General features: G+C 41.1%; 1 protein-coding gene across 10 annotated transcripts in view; it reads right to left on the reverse strand.

The window, feature by feature from the left end:
• The window catches only part of mphosph8 (M-phase phosphoprotein 8), a 54715-nt gene that overhangs the window by 34584 nt on the left and 820 nt on the right, over positions 1-19311 (reverse strand). For 5 of the 10 annotated variants that reach the window (XM_078174661.1, XM_033617566.2, XM_033617568.2 and 2 more), the window contains exons 2-6: positions 12344-12505; positions 10840-11874; positions 9007-9103; positions 8502-8762; positions 8142-8264 (exon numbers count right to left, since the gene is read on the reverse strand). In XM_078174661.1, the coding sequence (XP_078030787.1) occupies positions 8142-8264; positions 8502-8762; positions 9007-9103; positions 10840-11874; positions 12344-12505 (1678 nt within the window). Of the gene's footprint in view, positions 1-1084; positions 2918-3167; positions 3268-4922; positions 5490-5663; positions 7082-8141; positions 8265-8501; positions 8763-9006; positions 9104-10839; positions 11875-12343; positions 12506-19311 lie in introns of those variants that run through there. The other 5 variants (XM_078174662.1, XM_033617562.2, XM_033617565.2 and 2 more) reach the window with 4 other exon arrangements.

Raw genomic sequence — 19311 nt, forward strand, 5'->3', positions numbered from 1 at the left:
TATACAGGTGAAGGCAAACACGAAAGTAAAATAAAGCAGATTTCTTCAGTTCAAATAGGAGGCAGGACAGAAACTTAACTCTTAACCAAATACATGCAGTTATAAAATTTAAAATTAGTGAGAGCTGAGCACACATAGATTTAAAATCATCTCTCTTTTTGGTCTTTTGCATAGACATCAGTTAAGTCTCACAAATATACACTTGTTTGATGGGGCCGTCAGGGGGTTGGCTGTGGTCAGTGCAGTGTTAATGTCAAAAATATGACAACAAGTACTTCTCATGTCAACAACATTTTTTTCTATGATGAAGATGAAATGATGAGCTAAAAAGATCTTGCTGCCGAATGGATTTTCATGATTTAATGCTGTTGCTGTTTGACTTTCAGGTAGGAGTGTCAGTTATCAGGGTATCAGGGTACAATTCCTAGTTGTCTCAAATTAGTTTTGTGGTGTCAAAGTTGTTGAGACCATAAGAGATTTTGAACTTTTAAAATTGTGATAAGCAAGTGATCCCATAAATCATGCTAAAATTTCAACACCTGATAAAATGTTTTAGCATTATTTCTATATCTAATACCTTTATTAGCCCATTTGAATTAGTTTAAAGACCAAAACACATTTTGTCTAAAAGGGTGCCTGTAATGTGATGTGTTTTCATCAACTGAAACTAGACTAAAACTAAAAGGTGAAAAATGACTAAAATATGTCTGAAACTACTAAGCATTTTGATCTTAAAACAAAGACTAAATCTGAAACAGCTGCCAAAATCAACAGTGAGCCAGCAAGATGTCCCCACTACTTGACTGAAGGCGATCGAGCATGCTTTTGGCCGGGCTTTGGCTTGGCATGTTTAAAGTGATAATGGAAACGAAAATTGGCCCAGCATGGTTTGACATGGCGCGTCATAAAGTGCCACTGGAAAAGCCCTACTGGGTACCATTTGTGCCATTTAAATGTCTCTGGTACCAAACGGTAAAACCCATTTAACTTTAATTAAGGTATCCATTTAATCTAAATTTAACAGTTCGTGGATTTGTTCAGAAAACAAGCAAAACAAACAAAAAAAACCCCCATACAAAGGCAATGATGTTTGACTCAAAATGAGGTAGATTTATATCACATACTGTAGGACACGTTTGAAAAGATGAAATACAATGATGTTACAGATACAAAAATTAATATAAAACATATCAGCACAGCTTAAGATATGGCTGTCGGGTCAGTGGGTGGGGTTTTAGGCGGAAAAAAAAAGAGATCAACAGATATATTAGGGTTTTCATTGTGCCATTCCTTGAAGCAGTTCCTTTCAGCAGTGAGGCACAGAGGGACATCGCACTTCATGCAGTACACAGGTGTCTTCACATGGCATCTTTTGCAGTGCTTTCCGTCGTTGTCTCCAAAGTAGGCAGGCATGCAGACAGTTGGTTTTGGTGGTGGAGGTGGGGGTACTGATACTTCGGCAAACTCCAGCATGTCTACAGTTAGCTTTTCCCTGAAGTAGGTCTTGTTGTACGGCCTTTTCATGGTGGGACTGTTCTTCTCTTTGAGTAGTTCCTTGTGGAGAAGGAAACTGTTGACCACAGCAACGTCTATAAAATGGTAAAAGAAGGTCCTGTACCATTTCTTAGTTTTGTGGTGCACACTGTACTCGTTAATCAAAGTGCCCCAAAGATCCATTGCACCCATGTTGCGATTGTGCGCCACAACAGGATCAGGAACTGTGACGTCCTTCATTTTCCATACACCAGCCTCTCTCGCTCTCCTCTTCACTGTCTGTCCGCTGAATGCTTCATGCACTGTAGAGCAAATGGTTACCTCATGTGTGTCCATCCACTTTACAAAGAGAAGGTTGTTTTTTCGTATCCACCGCATATCCCCCCTTTCTGCCTTTTGAGGTAGGTCATTCTGTACGGTCTTTGGAAAGTCAAATTGGGTTTTTGTTATTGTTCCACATGCCCCAGTTTTTCGTCTGGACAATTCTTCAAAGAGGGCAGGGCTGGAACTGTCGACGAAAAGTGTGTAACCCTGACCGAGGAGAGGGAATTCCATAAGGTTCATTACTGAGGTGTAGCTCAAACGTTGGCCTGGAATGCGTGCGCTCTTCCCCTCATAGACAAAAAAATTCCATGTGTAGGCTGTTAAGGAATCTGCAAGCACAAATATTTTGTACGCCCTCTTTCTGGGCTTTGCCTTCTTGTACCACTTCTTGTTTCTGCAAGCCTGAGATGCCACCATCCTTTCATCTATGGTTATGTTCTGGTAAGGCTGAAAGTGTAGTTTGCAGGCATTCACAATCTCTGTGTAAAGAGGTTTGATCTTGAACAGTCTGTCATACTCTGCAGTTTTCTTCTTACGTTCATTGACTTTATCTTCTTCTGGGTTGCTCATGTGCAGGGACCACATGATGGATTTAAAGCGATCCCGCGTCATTGTATCACCAGGGAATCGGAAGTTGTACGGCCATTCCTCTCTCCAGTAGTCCAGGCTGTCATGCACTTTTACGAGCCCAGAATAGATGATAATGGCCAGAAAAATGTAGAACTCTCTCACTGTCAAAGGTTTCCAAACAAACTTCAATCCAGCCTTCAGTCTCTTGGCAGCATTTGCGTTTGTGTTTGCAACGATGGTGGAGACAACAGAGTGGCTAAAGAACAGCTGGAATAGTGAAAGGGGAGTCCATGCGACGGTGGGGTTGAGGGTGGGGCCAGGTCTCCTGACGGGCTTGAACTCGAGTGGCTCTGGTCTTTTATCTCTCTCCTCTTTGTTATGCCACCCATCTTCTATCCCCTCTTCCTTCTCACTCGAAGGGGCAGTCCTGCTACAAGGGCACTTAATCAGACCCGCTGACTTTTTTGATGGCTCTGGTGTATAATCTTCATCATCATCATCATCATCATCATCATCATCCTCGGCTTCACTTTGGAAACAAGATAGAGGAGAAGAAAGTCAGGAGTGGACCACAAATGCACTCATTCACTGGCAAATAGTTTTGAAAATGTGACTCAAAACATAAGTGATTTTATAGACTACAGTTATGTATAATTAGAGGCAGTAGTGACCAGAACTTGTAAAATATTATGACAGCATGTGTTATTGTCTTAATTTAGTCTATTAACTTTTGTTGTTATACATTAAACTTATATAAGTATAACATAAAGATGACATACCCTTCCATCGGTGAATCTTCACTAAGGCAATCTGCTCTTGCTCCGTCCTTGTCGAGGCCAGGCTCGAGTTCAGTCAGGTCCTCATCGTCTGACTCTGAATCTATGGGAATTTTGGCAGTCCCGTTTGTCAAAGTTAGTATTCCCAGTAGGGGTGCAGTTCAGTATCTGACCAAATGTACTGTCTTCTGTTCCTGAGTTATGGTGTTAAATAATGGCCGGAAAATTGTTTTTGCAGAATATTATGGTGTCACAGTGAAGCTAATCTCTCAAGACAGATTCTGCAATTTACATTGTAGAATCTGTCGACAGCCCTGTGTGAAAGACGACTACGTTTTCAGTGTTTAATTAAGGTGGGAGAGGCGGAGGGTGGCGGGAGGTCGGATGCTTCCAGAGAGGGAGAGAGAGAAATATATCAAAATAAGATAAAAATGGGAAAAACTGTCTTCCTCTTTTATTTTATTTTCAGTGTTTAATCAAGGCGGGATCGGGCGGTGGGAGGTCCGACGCTTCCCAACGAGGGGAGAGGGAGAAATATAACAAATAATATAAAAATATATAAAAAAACATGATTACTTAAAATGTTGAGCTGGCTTGAAGAGCTGACTTCTCGCTTTTGTTTACACCCGCGTTCCAAAGCTGGCGCTGACGCCCCACAATGCAAAGCGGTGTGATGTATTTTCACATTCTCTATTAGTACTGCTAACAGATTAATAATTAAATCAACAAATTTAAACTGGTTTAATTATAGGAAATCAGAGTAATATTTAGCAACCATAACTTTAAGTAACCCATTGTTATCTGCGGCGAACGCAAGCAGGTCTATGGGAGGCAATTCATCATCATGTTGTGTCGAATGGAGAAACCACCGCAGGTCTCCAGGAGAGGACACTGCTGAGTCTTGTTTATTCTATATCTAGCGATTTATACTAAAGAGTAAAGACACTATTTTGTGTAATATTTACAGGCTGTTAAGAGCTAAATAAACCCTAAATAGTTTGCCTACAGCTGTCTCCTGCTTCCTGTCATAGCTACAATTTGCACACTTCTGGTATGCTTTTCATTTATTTGCGTTGGAACTTGACAGAAGCCACTGTGCATTTTAATCTACAAAAATAACCAAGCTCTAACTACAATTTTTTCCATGGTCCCCAATCATTTTAAAAATGCCCCCATTTATATATATATATATATATATATATATATATATATATATATATATATATATATATATGTAGAGGCCCCTGCACTTCAGTTAGTTGAAAAACTACAGGCAGTGCCTCCAGAGGTAAAGGAAGGGAAAAACAACAAAAAACAAAACAAAAAAAAAAAAACAACACGATGGATTTCCAGATTGCAGTAAAGCTGACCGTTGACCTTTTGGATATAAAATGTTATTGCTTCATTTTTCATCCTATTGGTGTGTCAAATTTTGTCATAACTAGCATATGATTCTCGAAAAACATTCAAAAATCTAATCAGTTAGTCTAAGGGACCGTACATGTGCTGCATTTTTTGTGCCCTCAAATCCATTGTTTTCTAACTAGACACAAAACAGATGTGTGCAAATGCCAGAGGGACACCATCACGATGTGCAAGCGTTTCTGAGTGCCTCTTTTTCAGGGCATGAGGCATAGTTAGACATTGATTTTGGTGCAATGTCAGATTAAGAAAAAGTCCTTTAATTTCCTCCTATGACCAAAAAATGTCACACCACCTTTCCCCTGGTAAAATTATGAATATTTGATCAATTCCTGTAGGGTTATTCATTTCATTATTTTTATTCAAATGTTTTTAAGACATTTTTTCACTTTTAATAAGACTGTCCTCTGTCAGGCACTGTCCTCCTCCAACGCATAATGCACAGCATTTCCATGTGTGGTTCTTGCACAGGAATATGCCACACTTGGCACAGACATTGCGAACCCTGCACTGCTTGAGGGTCTTCGGGCACATTTCGCAAGGTTGTCGTCCTTGCCCCTTTGCTTGGGCCTCTTCTACTGGAGGAATAAGTCCTGTGGTGTCCTCATCATCATCCTCATCGCGTGGCTCCTCCTTCACTGCGACTGCCTGGGCTGCTTGGACTAAAGCAGCGGCACTTGGTGTCCGGGGAATCCGCTCACGCTGGAGGATGCAGGGGGTCACCAGCTCCTTTCCTAACTGCTCCAGGAAGATGCGGTGGCGTTTTTTTTTGGTGATTTCCCACTTTGGACGCAGGCATGTCCACAGGACGTAAGAGTTGTAAGCAGAAACATCAAGTAGGTTGTAAAACAGCGCCATCGGCCATCTGGAGGTCTTCCGACGGCAGCTGTAAGTGGTCACATACTGGGGGGCACAGACAATAGAATAAACTATTGCTCATCAAACTCAAATGTATTCCTTATTTAACTGCAACAAATACTGAATAATGAAAGCACTAAATATATAGTTCAGGCATGCCAGCATATAAATTTCAGTAATAATAAAAATAAACACATTAATGTGTAATCTAGCACACACCTTTTCCAGGTTGTCCACGCCACCCTTGCACCTGTTGTAATCGAGAATGATTGTCGGCTTCTGGTGGGCTTCCCGGCTGATGGAGGCATCTCTGTGCTTTGTGGACATCAGCACAACACCTTTGCCTTTCTTGGGTTTGTATGACACCGCAGTGTGGGTCTCTGTGTGAGCGAAGATGCTGGAGGGCTCCTCTCTGCCTGTCATGGTGAGGAGTTGGGGAGGGAGCTCAGATTTTGATCTGCGGACCATGCCGACCATGGCCATTTTCCTTTGCAGTAGCTCTGCGCCAAGCTCATAGCTCGTGAAAACATTATCAGTGGTGACTGTGCGTCCCTTCAGCCCCTGTGTCATCTGCAGCACCACTCTCTCTCTCTGGCCAACCTCTCTTGATGCCCCCTCCTTGCCGCTGTAGATGGCCATGTTCCAGGTGTAGGATGTTGACACGTCCACCAGGGTCCAGACTTTTATGCCATTCCTGGCTGGTTTGCTTGGCATGTATTGTTTGAAGCTGCAGCACCCCTTGAAGGCGACCAGCTGCTCATCTACACAAACATCCACCCCCGGGTTGAAAACAAGAGGAAGCCGCTGAACCCATGGCTCCCATACCGGCAAAATGGCAGCCAGCTTGTTGTCACTGAGCCGGTTTCGCTGGGACAGTTTATCATCAAACCGGAGTTTCATGGCAAGTTCCTCAAATCTTTTGTAGGACATTGTACCACGAAACACCGGGCGGCCCATCTCCTCCCCCCACAAGCTGCGGGTGCTTTCTCCCCGGGAACGATACAGCCCCGCCAGCAGCAGCAGGCCGAAGAAACCCCTCAGCTCCGTCTCGGTGATTTCTTTCCAATGACCTCTGGTTCGCTGTCCTTCCAGGTTGGTCATTCTGAGGATAAGCTGGATCATGTCATTCGTTAGAAATAAATCCAAGCAGGATGTCAGCCGGTCTGTTACGTTTCTCTTGGCATACGCTGTTGGCCCTGGGACTGGTGTTGTGGGAGGCTGCACATAATGATGCATTTGCTCAGCAGAGGGTGACCACTTGATGTTCTTATTCCCGGAGACCCATTTTGTTTCCTCCTTTTCCATCGCGTTATCATCCTCATCCCTCATCTCATTTTCTCCGGGAAAACAGGAATATTCATCCTCAGAGCTCTCTTGTATCTCCGATGGCACCCAGTCCTCACCAGATGAGGAGACTGAATCGGAATCCTCCAGTGGGATAGAGGAGGCTACAGAGCCCGGGCTTGAATTGAGGTGGTCGCTGACTGGAGACATGTGGCGGGCTCTCTCTGGTTGGAGCAGGGGTTCAACGGCGGACGTGGCAGGGCCTGGAGCTGCTGAGTCGGGTCGGTCGCTGGAGGAGGCCGAAGGAGGAGCTGCCGAACCGGATCGGGGAATGCGAAAGTGAACTGATTGGCCTGCATGATTGGTCGCACAGTTAAATGAACAGTTGTGGAGCTGGTTACATTTATAAGTTTACAGCTGCTGCACCTGCAAACACACACTCCTGCTTTAGGCAGCATTATTTAGATTTTTGCACTTTGCAATTCAGTGCACTGAAAATTGTTATGGTAAAGCTAATAATGTTGTTGGGCAAGAGGGCATGAGTTCATGTTGATATCTGAATTTAAATGGAGAACATTGTACTTCTCTTTGATTTGTTTACTTGAAAGACACATGAATCAGAGGGAATTAAAAAATGCTATGAGAATCACAAACTCCCCGTTTCCCCAGCTGTGCATGCACATACATGCATATACGTACATGTATGAATCAGAGCAATGAAAAAGTGCCATGGGAATCACAGGCTCCCTGTTTACTTGGCTTGTGCATACGCTTGCATGAACGTGCACCACTATAACGACATGGGGGATAGAACTGAGAATGACCTACATTCATCTTTGTTTCAATGGAGATAAAAAATGTGGTTTTAATGGAAGTCAACCTTCCAAATTTTAGTTAAAGGGGATTCAACTGTGTTTTTTTTTAAATAACAGTGTACAAAAGGTGTTATAATTACAAGTCATTTGTAATCCAAACTTGAATAAAAACTACCCATCTCTATTTAATATAAAGGCTGAGGAATGATCAACCAAAATGAACGCAGAAAATACAACTCGAGTGAGCAAAAACTGGTCAAAGAGGGCATCCCGTTCACATATTCCTTTACACGTGGAAATTCACCACATTAAATATGCTAAAGATGCTATACCTGCTCTATCATTGGGATTTTAAGAGGAGGGGATAAAGTTGAGTAACAGTGAGGTTGTGTTTTAAAAAACGGTCTTGTTGCTGTGGGGTCACTTTAAAATCCATAATTGGAAGTTAAAAAAAACAACAACATTGTGTTGATTAATGTGTGTCTTTTTAAGCATCCTTAACTACATCAGAAAATCACCAACCAACTCCTTCACAACTTCTAGCCAGTCAGTAGACATGAGTCAGCTAACTGTCTGAGATGTAGATGGAAATACTCACTTGGTGATAACGGTGCACCCGACAGGATCTCATCTTCGCCGTTCAGATGTTTCTGGAAGTCGTCCAGAGTCATCCAGTCCAGGTTGAGGTCCATTCCTAAACTCAGAGTGGCTTGGCCCTTGTCTGTAAAGCACACAACGCACAGAGAGATGCTTCACTAACTGGTAGGTTGAAACCTTGCACACTGCAACTCATATTAACCTCAGAAAATCTTGCTTTAACATGTTTTAAACCTCAGTAAGTGTAGGTTACTAGGTTTAACATATTGTGCCGAGGGAAATGTGAAATCTGAAGTGAAACAACAATCTGATATTTGAAAGCAAAGATCAATATGTGCTCAGTGGCCAGTTAGAAACACACCAGATTTGTCAGCGCACTCTGGAGGGTCCTGGGTGTCCTGATTGTCATCACATGCCATGAAGAGTCTGGGCTCACTGTCCTCTCTCCTTTTCCTCCTTTCCTCTCCCGGGGTCTTCCTCTCCCAGCCGGGCCGCTGCGATTCCTCTGGCCTCTCTTTCCGCTCCCGGGAATCCTCTCCAGGTTTCGGCTTCGCCGCGGGCTCCTCTGCTTCCCTCTCGTCGCTGTCCAGGCTGAAGCCGTAACTCTGGCCAGGTCTGGAGACTAAAGGGAGAGCAGAGAAGGCGTCATATTTCAGTCATAAAGAGCCTGGGTGGCCTTTTATCTTCAATCCCAACTGTCAATCAAACCTACTTAAAATAGCTGTTTTTAAATATTTGGTTTGTTTGACCTGGTGGTAGGTTGCTCTTTTACTGAAGTCAGTTTGGGTTGATGTGACTATACATCTTCTGAAATTATGAAAACTGATTACTCAATGTAATTTTCTGTTTCTGTGCGTCATTCATACCATCTGATTGCTTGGTCTTCTCCGTCTTCTCAGGCTCTGGTTTCTGAGCTGGAGACTCTTTGGTTGTCTTGGGGATCTTCTCAATCTTTCCTAAAAGCTGAGGTTGGGAAAAAAAGGTAAATGTTAACAGCAGGGTCCATGAACACATTAAAAAGGTGGCTGCAGTAAATAAGAAATGAGTTCACCATTTGACATAAGTCTTGCTTATACTGCAAAAATTATGTCATAAATGTGGTTTGTTTATCGAATTCCTACGAAATAATAGTCAGGCTCACAATGTCCTTATTTCAAACTTCGTTCAAAATCTTTTTTTTCTATACATTTTTGTAAACCTTAGAGCCCGACAAACCCCGAAACCAATCTCTGTAACGGCCATCTTATACACATAACCTGTTTTTGCTAAATGCGTCATGATAAATCAAATTGGTTCTGTGTTTAGGAGTTAACTGCATATTTTTTGAGCCAGAAAAACAAATGGGACCATTTCCAAAACATTAAAAATAGAATCTGATGCTGCATCTGCCTATAATGTGTTATGTGTTTTATGCGGTCACAGAGACTTTGACCTTTGGCCCTTCACAACCAAATTCAATTAATTCATATCCAAGTGATTGTTCTCAGTTTATGTGAATATCTGAACAAATAAAATGTATGTTTAGCCACCAGAAGTAAACAGCTGCATAGCTTGGAACCTGACATAAAAAAGAGGTGTTCTCAACATTAGCCATTTTTAAAATCCAAAATGCCCACCATAGACTTTTTTTCCTGCTGGAAACATTGGTTTTCATATTCCTCATGTTCTAACAATTCTAAAAATGTATAGTTTATCAACTCCCCAAGAATTTTGAACGAAAATGCACAAGGAACTGGACTATATGTTAAAATGGGAATAAATGGAAGAAAGGAAACAGATGAAAACCAATTTAAGATGAATACTTGACAACCAAAGGCAGCATGGATTTTGTGGTTACCTAACATTACCGATGACTTAGGCATTTTCTGCACTTTCTGTCAGGAGGTCTGTTCAACTTTGCATTGGCTGAATACCAATTATTCCATGTTTAACACAGCTTGATCAAAGATAAAAGTCTCGGAGGTGAGGACTGATGTCTTATTAGCAACAAACTTTTAGCAGAAAAGCTACATTGTTTAGCAGGTTGGTTTTAGTCTGGGCAAAAACATGGAGTACAGATGAGACTTTTTAAAGTAGCTGATAGCAGTTAGCAGCTAACTCAAAGAAGAACAGCGGCCGAAAATGTCCACAAACTGGGGAGACAATGAGGTCTGGGAGCTCCTCACCTCTGAGCAAAGGACGAGATCAAGCAATATATAACAGGGATGCTAAATGACTGCTATTGCCTTGTTGTGCCATGTTATTATTTAGAAAGCATTGCCAGACATGCATGTTATATGTCACACTAGACACTGACGTTGTGTTATATGTCGCGCCTCTTTTGCTTTCAGAACGCTGGCAATCAATCTAAAATCACACACTGGGGTGGCATGATGCTGCTGTTGTTTGATTCTATATTAAAAAAAGCAAAGCTGGTGTAATGAAGGGTGTTTGTTGCAGCAGCTCAGCACTGTTCGTAAGTTCTGTATCTGCATACAACACCAGTAATCCTGACAACTGTGCTACAGACATTAGACAAGAACATAAAGGTGTCTGTCATTATGAGGTTGTTGCACAGTAATTTTTAATATATATTCTAAACAATGGAAATTAGTGTCATTAACCTAAAAAAAATCTGAACTGAATGTCCACCTATAGTTAAAAAGTGAAAAATGTTAACGCAACACAATAAAAATATAATTAAAGCTCTAATACTGTACCTTTGAAGGTTTGCTGCTGATCTTATCTGCAGGGGGCTGATGCACTGGCTGCCTGCGGGGGGCGCGGTCCTTAGCCTCACAGTTTAACAAGAACTTCTCAAACAAATTAGTGGAGCCCGTGGCGTCCTTCTGTCCTAGCACCTCCTCTTTAGCCACCTCATCCTCCTTCACCTTGGTGCTGCTGGCCGCTGTGACAGAAGACGTGGAGGACGATGAGGACGTGGAGGAAGACGGGACCTTGGGTGGTGCCGACGTGCTGTCCTGCCCTTTGCTCTTAGCCTTCTTATGTAAGATGGAGCTATCGCTGGAGTCTGAGTGTGGGGCGGCATCCTCTTTGACTTTAGTGGTGAGGCTCTTTAGTTTTTGGAGGCTGCTTTCTTTCTGGGTGGCTTCTGGTTTTTTGCTCTTCTTGTCACTGATGAGGTCCTTAATGCCCTGCAGCTTCACCTCCCACTTCCCCTTCTTCTGCTTGGACTTGTCGTCCAATCGTGCTTTTTCGGCTGACTTTGCTGCAGCGTCTGTTGATGCACTATCGTCCATTTGGGACTCTGACGGGCCGTCACTCGGCTCGTCCTCCAGAGGTGCATTGGCCTCGTCTTCAGAGGTTTCAATCTTCCTGTCCCTCTTCCCTTTCTTTTTCTTCCCCTCCTCTCCCTTCTCTCTCTTGTGCTTTCCTCCCTCTTTTCCCTTTTCCTTCTTGTGTTTTTTGGAGGGAACAGGCTCATCGTCGTCCTCCTCAGAGTCGACAAGCCGCTTTTTTGAATCAGTCTTTTTCTCTTTCGGAGGAGAGGGTGGAGTCGGGGCTCTCTCCTCTTCCTCATCTGTCTCTGGTGCCGGCAGAGGCCTGAAATCCTCCTTCCGTTTATCTTTCTTCTTTTTCTTTTTCTCCTTTGGAGGTGGCTCATCTTCTTCCTCTTCCCGGACCTTTGTCTTTTTTTTCTTCTTCTTCTTGACGGGCACCTCTGTCGGACGTTCTTTGTCACTGTCACTTTCAGAGTCTGCATCAAACACATCGCTTTTTGTGGGCAGCAGCTTCTGACGGGAAAGCAAGAGAAACAGTGTCACATTTTAAAATTATATAGTGTCTTGTTTTCTGGCTCAAGGTTCTCTGTGGAGTTTTAGACCTCTAGTAGCCCTGGGGAGTTGTTTATGAGTGGGTCCCAATTTTGTTTATCACCACACACTTGCACATGAGTTACAATATGTCCTACTAATGATGTCACACTATTCCTCTGTTCTAGAGGTGGCAGTAACACACCAAAATATGCAACAAGACTGCAAGCTGAGGCCTGTACTACGAAGCCAGTTCAACTCAACCAGGATATATTTTCTTTATCTGGTTTGATAAACCCTAACATGGGCCGACTGGATAACCGGTACTGCAAAGCTGGTTATCAACTAGTTCAGTCAACTCTGGGTTTTCCTAACCAGCCACGAGTGCGTTAATGTGTACTGAATACAGTACAGTTCCTATTCTGTACGCCCAACTGTCACTGAGACTTACCACAGTCTTCTTGGCTTCAGCCTCTTTCTTGGCCTTGATTTCAGCCATGGACTTCTTAAAGGATAAAAGGACCTCGCGACAGTCCTCCAAATGGGCCTCTGGCTCCCAAGTGTCATCGTCAGAGCAGTAGTTCTTCCAACGGACTCTGTAGAGCACTTCACCCTGAGGACAGACAGAGAGGAGATGTGAAGCTCAGGTGTGACGCTGTGTCTGGTAATGGCCAGGATAACAGCTGACTATTTCACCAGCAAACAGAATCTAATGAAGGCTGCCTGCAGGCAAACATGGCTGACACAATAGATAAAAAGAGTAATTACAGTATTTTGAATGGAGTCTTTTTTTCTTTTCTTCAGTCACTGGTTGTTTTCATGACAGATTACATATTGTACAAGTCAGCAAGAGTTCATTGGACAGGAAAAGCAAAACAATTTATGTTTTTTAAAGCCTTGAAAGCAAAGTTTAGAAGATTTAAACTCAGCCATTAAGAGAACAAAGCAATGCTAAAAATAATGTGAAATAATAGTTTTCATTGTAAAACGACAGAGAAGTCCCGAGTGAGTCACTGGGTGTGACTTCTTGTAAACAAAAATAGTTGGTCTAAACCTATATTTAAAAAAATGTTATGCTTTTTGTTGTCAGGGTGTTATTGTGACACAGGGGAGACGGTTCGCTGAAGAACTGTAAATGATTCCTAAAGCTTAGACTTAGATTAAATGAGCTAAAGAATGTTTTACACTTTCTGCTCACTGTTTTTGACCTGATAATAAAAAGAGTCAGAGTTAATTATTAGTAAGTTTGTTACTTAAAATCAGTTGTGTTTGGGACAAGCAGGACATTGAATATTACTTAAAAGGTGCTATTGATAACACCAACCACTAGATGTCACACTGCTGCTGCTTATTACAAGTGGTTGCAAGGCTCCATAGTTCATGGATGAGTGGACAGACAGACTCTGTCTTGTCAAGTGATGAATTATTTGTGGTGGAGCAATAAATTCATTTTGCAACATGCAGCTAAATGAACTACAGATATGGGTTGCTTTGTGTGGTGGTGTTTCAGGATTCATGTAATGTAATCTGTGGTAATCTTACGATATGGCTAGCTAGTTTGAGGTGACCTCGTATTTTGAACGGAGAAAGGCTGCTGCTTTAAATCACAGGTAAGGAAAGAAAATGCTGTTTTATATCAATAGGCTGCATCTTTTCCCCCCTTTTCTCCCCCGATTTCTGGCAACAGCCTACATGAATGTTATTCTCATGGCTTGCTTCACTCTCGAGCTGTCTGTTTATCATGAGACTACTGCTGCTGTAGCGGCGTGAGCTCCACCCGCCCTGCATACACACAACAACAGGGCTGTTAGTATCAACATGGCAATTGTTACCTGATGGTCATTTAACTGGTTTAATGACAGAGCCGATCCATTTTCAGTGACCCCTCCACTTACTACTTACGACATGATACCAACAGTGTGATACTATTGGCTCACAGGCCTTCTAAAAATGTCAAAATTTTTAAACTTTGGAAAGTGATATGGATGAAAAATTATACTTTTATTAAACACTTTTCTAAAATCTCTGTGGATGTATTTTTTTTTTTTTTAAATTATACCTCAACATTAAAATGTCATGCCCCTGAGAAGGTTACTAGTTGTGGAGTGTAACAAAGTACATTTACTCAAGTACAATTTTACTTTCTACTTGTAATCTACATTTCGGAGGCAAATATTTAACTTTTTCTCCACTACAGTTATGTGAAAACTAATCAACTCCAAAATGATGGAGTACCTTTATATGTGAAGCTACTCAGCGGTTAGTTCAATCTTAACCAGCTGCAAAAATAAAATCAATGCATCATTAATCATGATCCAATAAAATAATATAGACAGGGTTCAACGCTGAGGTTTTTTTTTCACTTGCCCGTTCGGGCAAGTTGGTCAGAGATCTACTTGCCCAAAGTCAGTTTTTACTTGCCCTATAAAAATTGTTTAATTTAAGCGGCTATCAAATAACAAAGACTGCAGTTATTTTTATGTTATGTAATCTTTATTTACACTGTATTTATTAATTAAAACAACATATGTCATGTATTGTAGCTTAATTCCTACACAAAAATGACAGTGTCAGGGCTTAAAGTGAAAAATTTGTTAATCGTTCTCCGTCTATAATTTTGCACCCTACTTGAGCCATGCCCACCTCTATTTATTTTTCACCCCTCTCTCCAGTTCTGCTGTATTAACACCGGGTTTAATATATTTTGCTTCCATCTCTCTGTCCTTGTCTACTCTACTTAGCTCTCTCTCTACTCTACCAGTAGACTACCACATCCACCTGTTGCACAAAACGCACACAGCAGTGTTTCCCCTAGGATGGAGTTGTAGCAGCGGGGGTGAAGCACACACATGAAAAATAATTTTCACATGCGTGAAACTTTTTTGTATGCTTGCAAAGCACAGCCTGCTGGGATGTTTCTATGTATCTACTGGCACCAGAAGGGCTCTTTAGGACTAAGTACATACAGTACATGTGTGCACAGTAATGAGCAGGTAAAATATCTGTCTAGCTTACATATGAGGTGTCTCAAGATTTAGGAACATACAATTTTATTGAAAATACTAAAGTAAAAAGTCACTTGACATGCTGCTGTTTTGTGCTATGACCTATTTAAGTGTTGGAAGTTGTTATTTACGTGACAACGCCTGAACGCAACACAAGCTCAGCATGAGTGCCGTGCTGAGCTGCTGTGCGAGCAGCGTGTTTGTCTGTGCGTAACAGCAGTCTGTTGATGGTTATTTACACAGTGTCCATTTCAATAACTTTGTCAGCTGACAAACTGCACCGGGCTCGGGGTCAGGTTTGGTCAGGAAAATGCGGCCCGAGCCTCTCTAGTGTGCTCACCTGTGTGTGTGGCGGAACTCCGCCGTGCGTGATACAGAGAGCAGAGGAGAATTGTTAATGCGTGACCATGTAGAGACAGAAATGACACGATGGCATAACACCATAAATAGTATATTGTTATGTTATTATATGAAGCGTCCGTCGCGCAAAATAATATCAATGGGGGCTGTGGGCAGGACATTGTTACACAGCTGTGCCTGTGACTTCAGGCAGAGAGACCGCTGCATCAGAGCAGAAGAGCACGTTTTAAAATACATTTATTTTATCAATTAGTTATTAACTTTTACTATTTTTAGCAACTTGCCCAATCGGGCAAGTGAGTTGTTAGTTTACATGCCCGACCTTGAGTTTTACTTGCCCCGGGCAATCGGGCAATCCTTATTGTTGAGCCCTGATAGATTTTCTACTTCTTTTCTTTTTACGTTTGGTACTTTGAGTATATTTTGAAGCCAATACTTTTGTGCTTCCACTTGATAACTTTTACTTGCAAGAGCATTTTTTTTTTGACTGTAGTATTGCTATTTTTTTAAAAGCAAAATATCTGAATACTTCTTCCACCACTGGTTACTGGATTTTAAGAGTGCTGCATTTGAAACACTGACAGACAACAGCACACAAACACATAGGTAAACCTTCATTATCTCACAGTGTAACGTCTCTTTGGAGGAAGGAATATAAACAGGAATAATGACAACAATGACACAACACATATCTACAGAGCAGTCTTCTATGATAGCACATTATTGTGGTCATCATAATGACTACATGCATCTTAGGTTTGATTATAGATATTCTTTTCTGCTTATTATTTTAACAGGCATTTCTATAGGTTGCCTTGTACTTCACAAGCAGATTTCTGCTTCAGTGAACCTTCAGCTTTCCTGCATCCCGACTGGCAGGTCCACTGTGATTACACAGCCTTTTACTCATGTTGTGTCTCAGTGCAACAACATATAAACAGTCTGTCTTAATGGCTGCATCTTCCCACAGGGCTGCCGGCAGGCCAGGCTTACTTCCTAACTGTTTTTGTTTTCACTCTCCTCCGTGCTCCTCTGGCTTCCTACACAGGTGGCGCAAACCCCGGGAGCCTCTCGAGAGACTCCTTATAATCCGAGGCCAGCAGCAAGCCAAGTGTGTTCATAACTCACTGGGGCTCGTATTAGCTCGGCTTCCTCCTTGACCATGTGACCCTCATCTTGCACCTCATCGTGGCCCCTCAAGTCTCTCTACAAAGCACTTGCCTTTTAATCCATTACTGATTTAATTTGCCTAAACTGTGGAGGTGCAAATCATAGCACGCTTAATGAACTTTTAAGTAATCTTTCCGGCACTTTCTAGTTGAGGAGTCCCGCTGGTCCAGAATACAATATTGATTCAACAATTTTGGCATTACACGTATGTGAAATGTGTTACGATCGAAACTATAAGTGATGCTGCTTTAAAAAGGATTTTTCTTTTTTGGACAAACTACACAGTGAGGATAGCTCTGCAGCTGGAGATCTTTTTTTCTGACCACAGTGGATGTGTTTCAGTCTTAAAAATGGCTTAGTGTTCAGCTGTGGGAATTAAATCATTTCACAGTTCTCCTTAACACAGAGAGATCAATGCAATTTTGTTGAGCCGGATGCAATATTTCAAAGCTTTGAGTAGTGATCTCTCCTTTCAGCCTTGTTCGCAAATCCACCAACACTTTGCTTACCCTTGTGTTCATCCTGCAAATGCACACACTTAAAAAAACTCATAAAAAATAATGTTTCTCCAGCTTAAACTCAGCAGTGCTGACTCAATTTATCTTGATCCTTTAATCTCATGAATTAACTTCAGATTTGCAAAGATTCATTCAAAGATGGGGAAAATCTTGTTTAAATGGATGTAAACAAACAGTGAATGTGAAGAATCCTTAAAGTTTGTAGAAACAAAACAAAAGCAACCACCACCCTCCAACCCCCCTCCACTCACACACAAAAGCACCCCCCTCCATAAATACTCGCAGGGAGCGCTGGTTAACATTTGAGTGTGAAAATGTGGCACAGACTTGTGACAAATCCTGACTTTGTAAACACAACATGAAAAGAAGTAAGGGGAGAGATTACTACTGTGAAAAAGATAAACAAACAATTCAATGGAAGTGTAATTATCTGTGTAACCGATCAATGACAGAGCTGAAACATCTCTATGGTCTGACTTCATTCTGATTATTAATAATATTATATTTATATAGTTTCAACTAGACATCTACAATTATTCAATCAGTAACCACCATAACACAAATACTCTAATCCTCGAATAACAGGCTAGGACTATCAAATACCACGCATACTTTTGTTCTGCTGAGCACTGCAACAAGTCACACTAGTGAGCCCTGGTTAAAAATCAAGAGTTAATTATTAGTGAGTTTGTTACTTAACATCTTGTATTTTTTATGGTTTAAAAAAGCAGGAACTAGGAATACTCAGCAAGGTATATATACAGCTACTACATATGTGTTAAATGCATGTTTTAACATACTTTTACTAGCAGTGGTCGAATGTAACAGTACATTTACTCAAGTATTGTATTCAAGTACAATTGTGAGGCACTTGCACTTTAATTTCTACTCTGCAACATTCTGAAGCAAATATTGCACATTTTCAACATTTATTTGTCCACTTACTTTGCAGATTAAAATCATTATTACAAAACCTAATTTAAGAAATTATGGTTTATTAAAAAGGTGAAAATACCCAGCAGTACATAAAGTAGCTGAGATTAGCTCCACCTTTACAAGATGCATACAACATTAAAGTGATGTACACATAATGCATCACAAATTATAATCCAATCAGGGTGTCTACAGGTAACAGATACTTACATTTAATACCTTTTAAGAACTTTAAGATAAATTTTGATTAAATTAAAGACTGATTTTTGGACATATCATTCTTTTCTTTTTTTAAGTATTGTGGGTAAAAGTAAGTAGTATAAATGCAGCTCTGTGCAAAAGTTGGTTTTATAAAGAAATATGGTTAATAGAGTGAGTCACGGCAACCTACATTTAGCCAACAGGTAAGTGCAAGTATTATTTTAAAGAGTCAGCATTACTTTCAGTGGTAGGTTTAAAGATTTGTTACATCAGAAATGTGGACTTTGATGCAGACAAGCTTGACTCATTGACAAAAACAGGGATACGTGAAATCAGATAAAATGTTTGTCACAAATTTGAATATAAGACTCATTCAAAAGCACATGCCCTGTGCACCGCACTGTCAGTCCTTGTAACTTGGTGCAGGTACTGGCAGGAAACATCAGATTGATCAGGGTGTCTACAGATGTAATCATATGAAATTTAACACCAAACCTGCAATGGGAATACACATTATGTGTGTGTGGGACACATGTCTCATTCCAAGTAAACACACTGATGTCAGTTCAAAATGAAAAGTAAGGAAAAAAACTTAATGTAAAAACAAAGTCTCATCACTGTCATTAACCCTATTTATTATTGCAATTCTTGGGGTTGTCCAATTATTGTAAACAGTCACTGGGTCTGTCCGGATGGAGAAACTGTGGCACTGCAACTGAAAATATTTAGACCCATTCAATCTGAATGTAAGACATTTTAAGGACCTGCAGACCCACTGCACACAAGAGGGCTGAGTTGCTTCTTCTTCTAATTTAGTGTTCATAATAAACATTAACATTTAACATTTATAAAATTGGATTTCAGACATTCTTATTCATTTTAAGGACCTGCAGACACCCTGAAATCAATATGCATTTTATAAAATAAGCCATTCTGCACAGAGTACTTTTACTTTTGGTACTTTAAGTATATGTTGATACTAATACTTAACTTATGTACTTAAGTAATATTTTCAATACAGGGGTTGTACTTGTACAAGAGTAGATTTTAACGCTACAGTATTACTACTTCTACTTTAGTAAAAGATCTGAGTACTTGCTCCACTACTGGTTACTGGATGGATTTAGTAATAGTATAATGCCACGTAATGCTCAGGTGAAATGTTCAAGTAACTAAACGTGGTGCATCAAATTACTTTAGCTTACTGTGTACAAAGACACAATGTAGCGTGA

This window comes from Epinephelus lanceolatus, chromosome 14 (genome assembly GCF_041903045.1).
Source record: "Epinephelus lanceolatus isolate andai-2023 chromosome 14, ASM4190304v1, whole genome shotgun sequence".
NCBI classification, from domain to species: Eukaryota; Metazoa; Chordata; class Actinopteri; order Perciformes; family Serranidae; genus Epinephelus; species Epinephelus lanceolatus.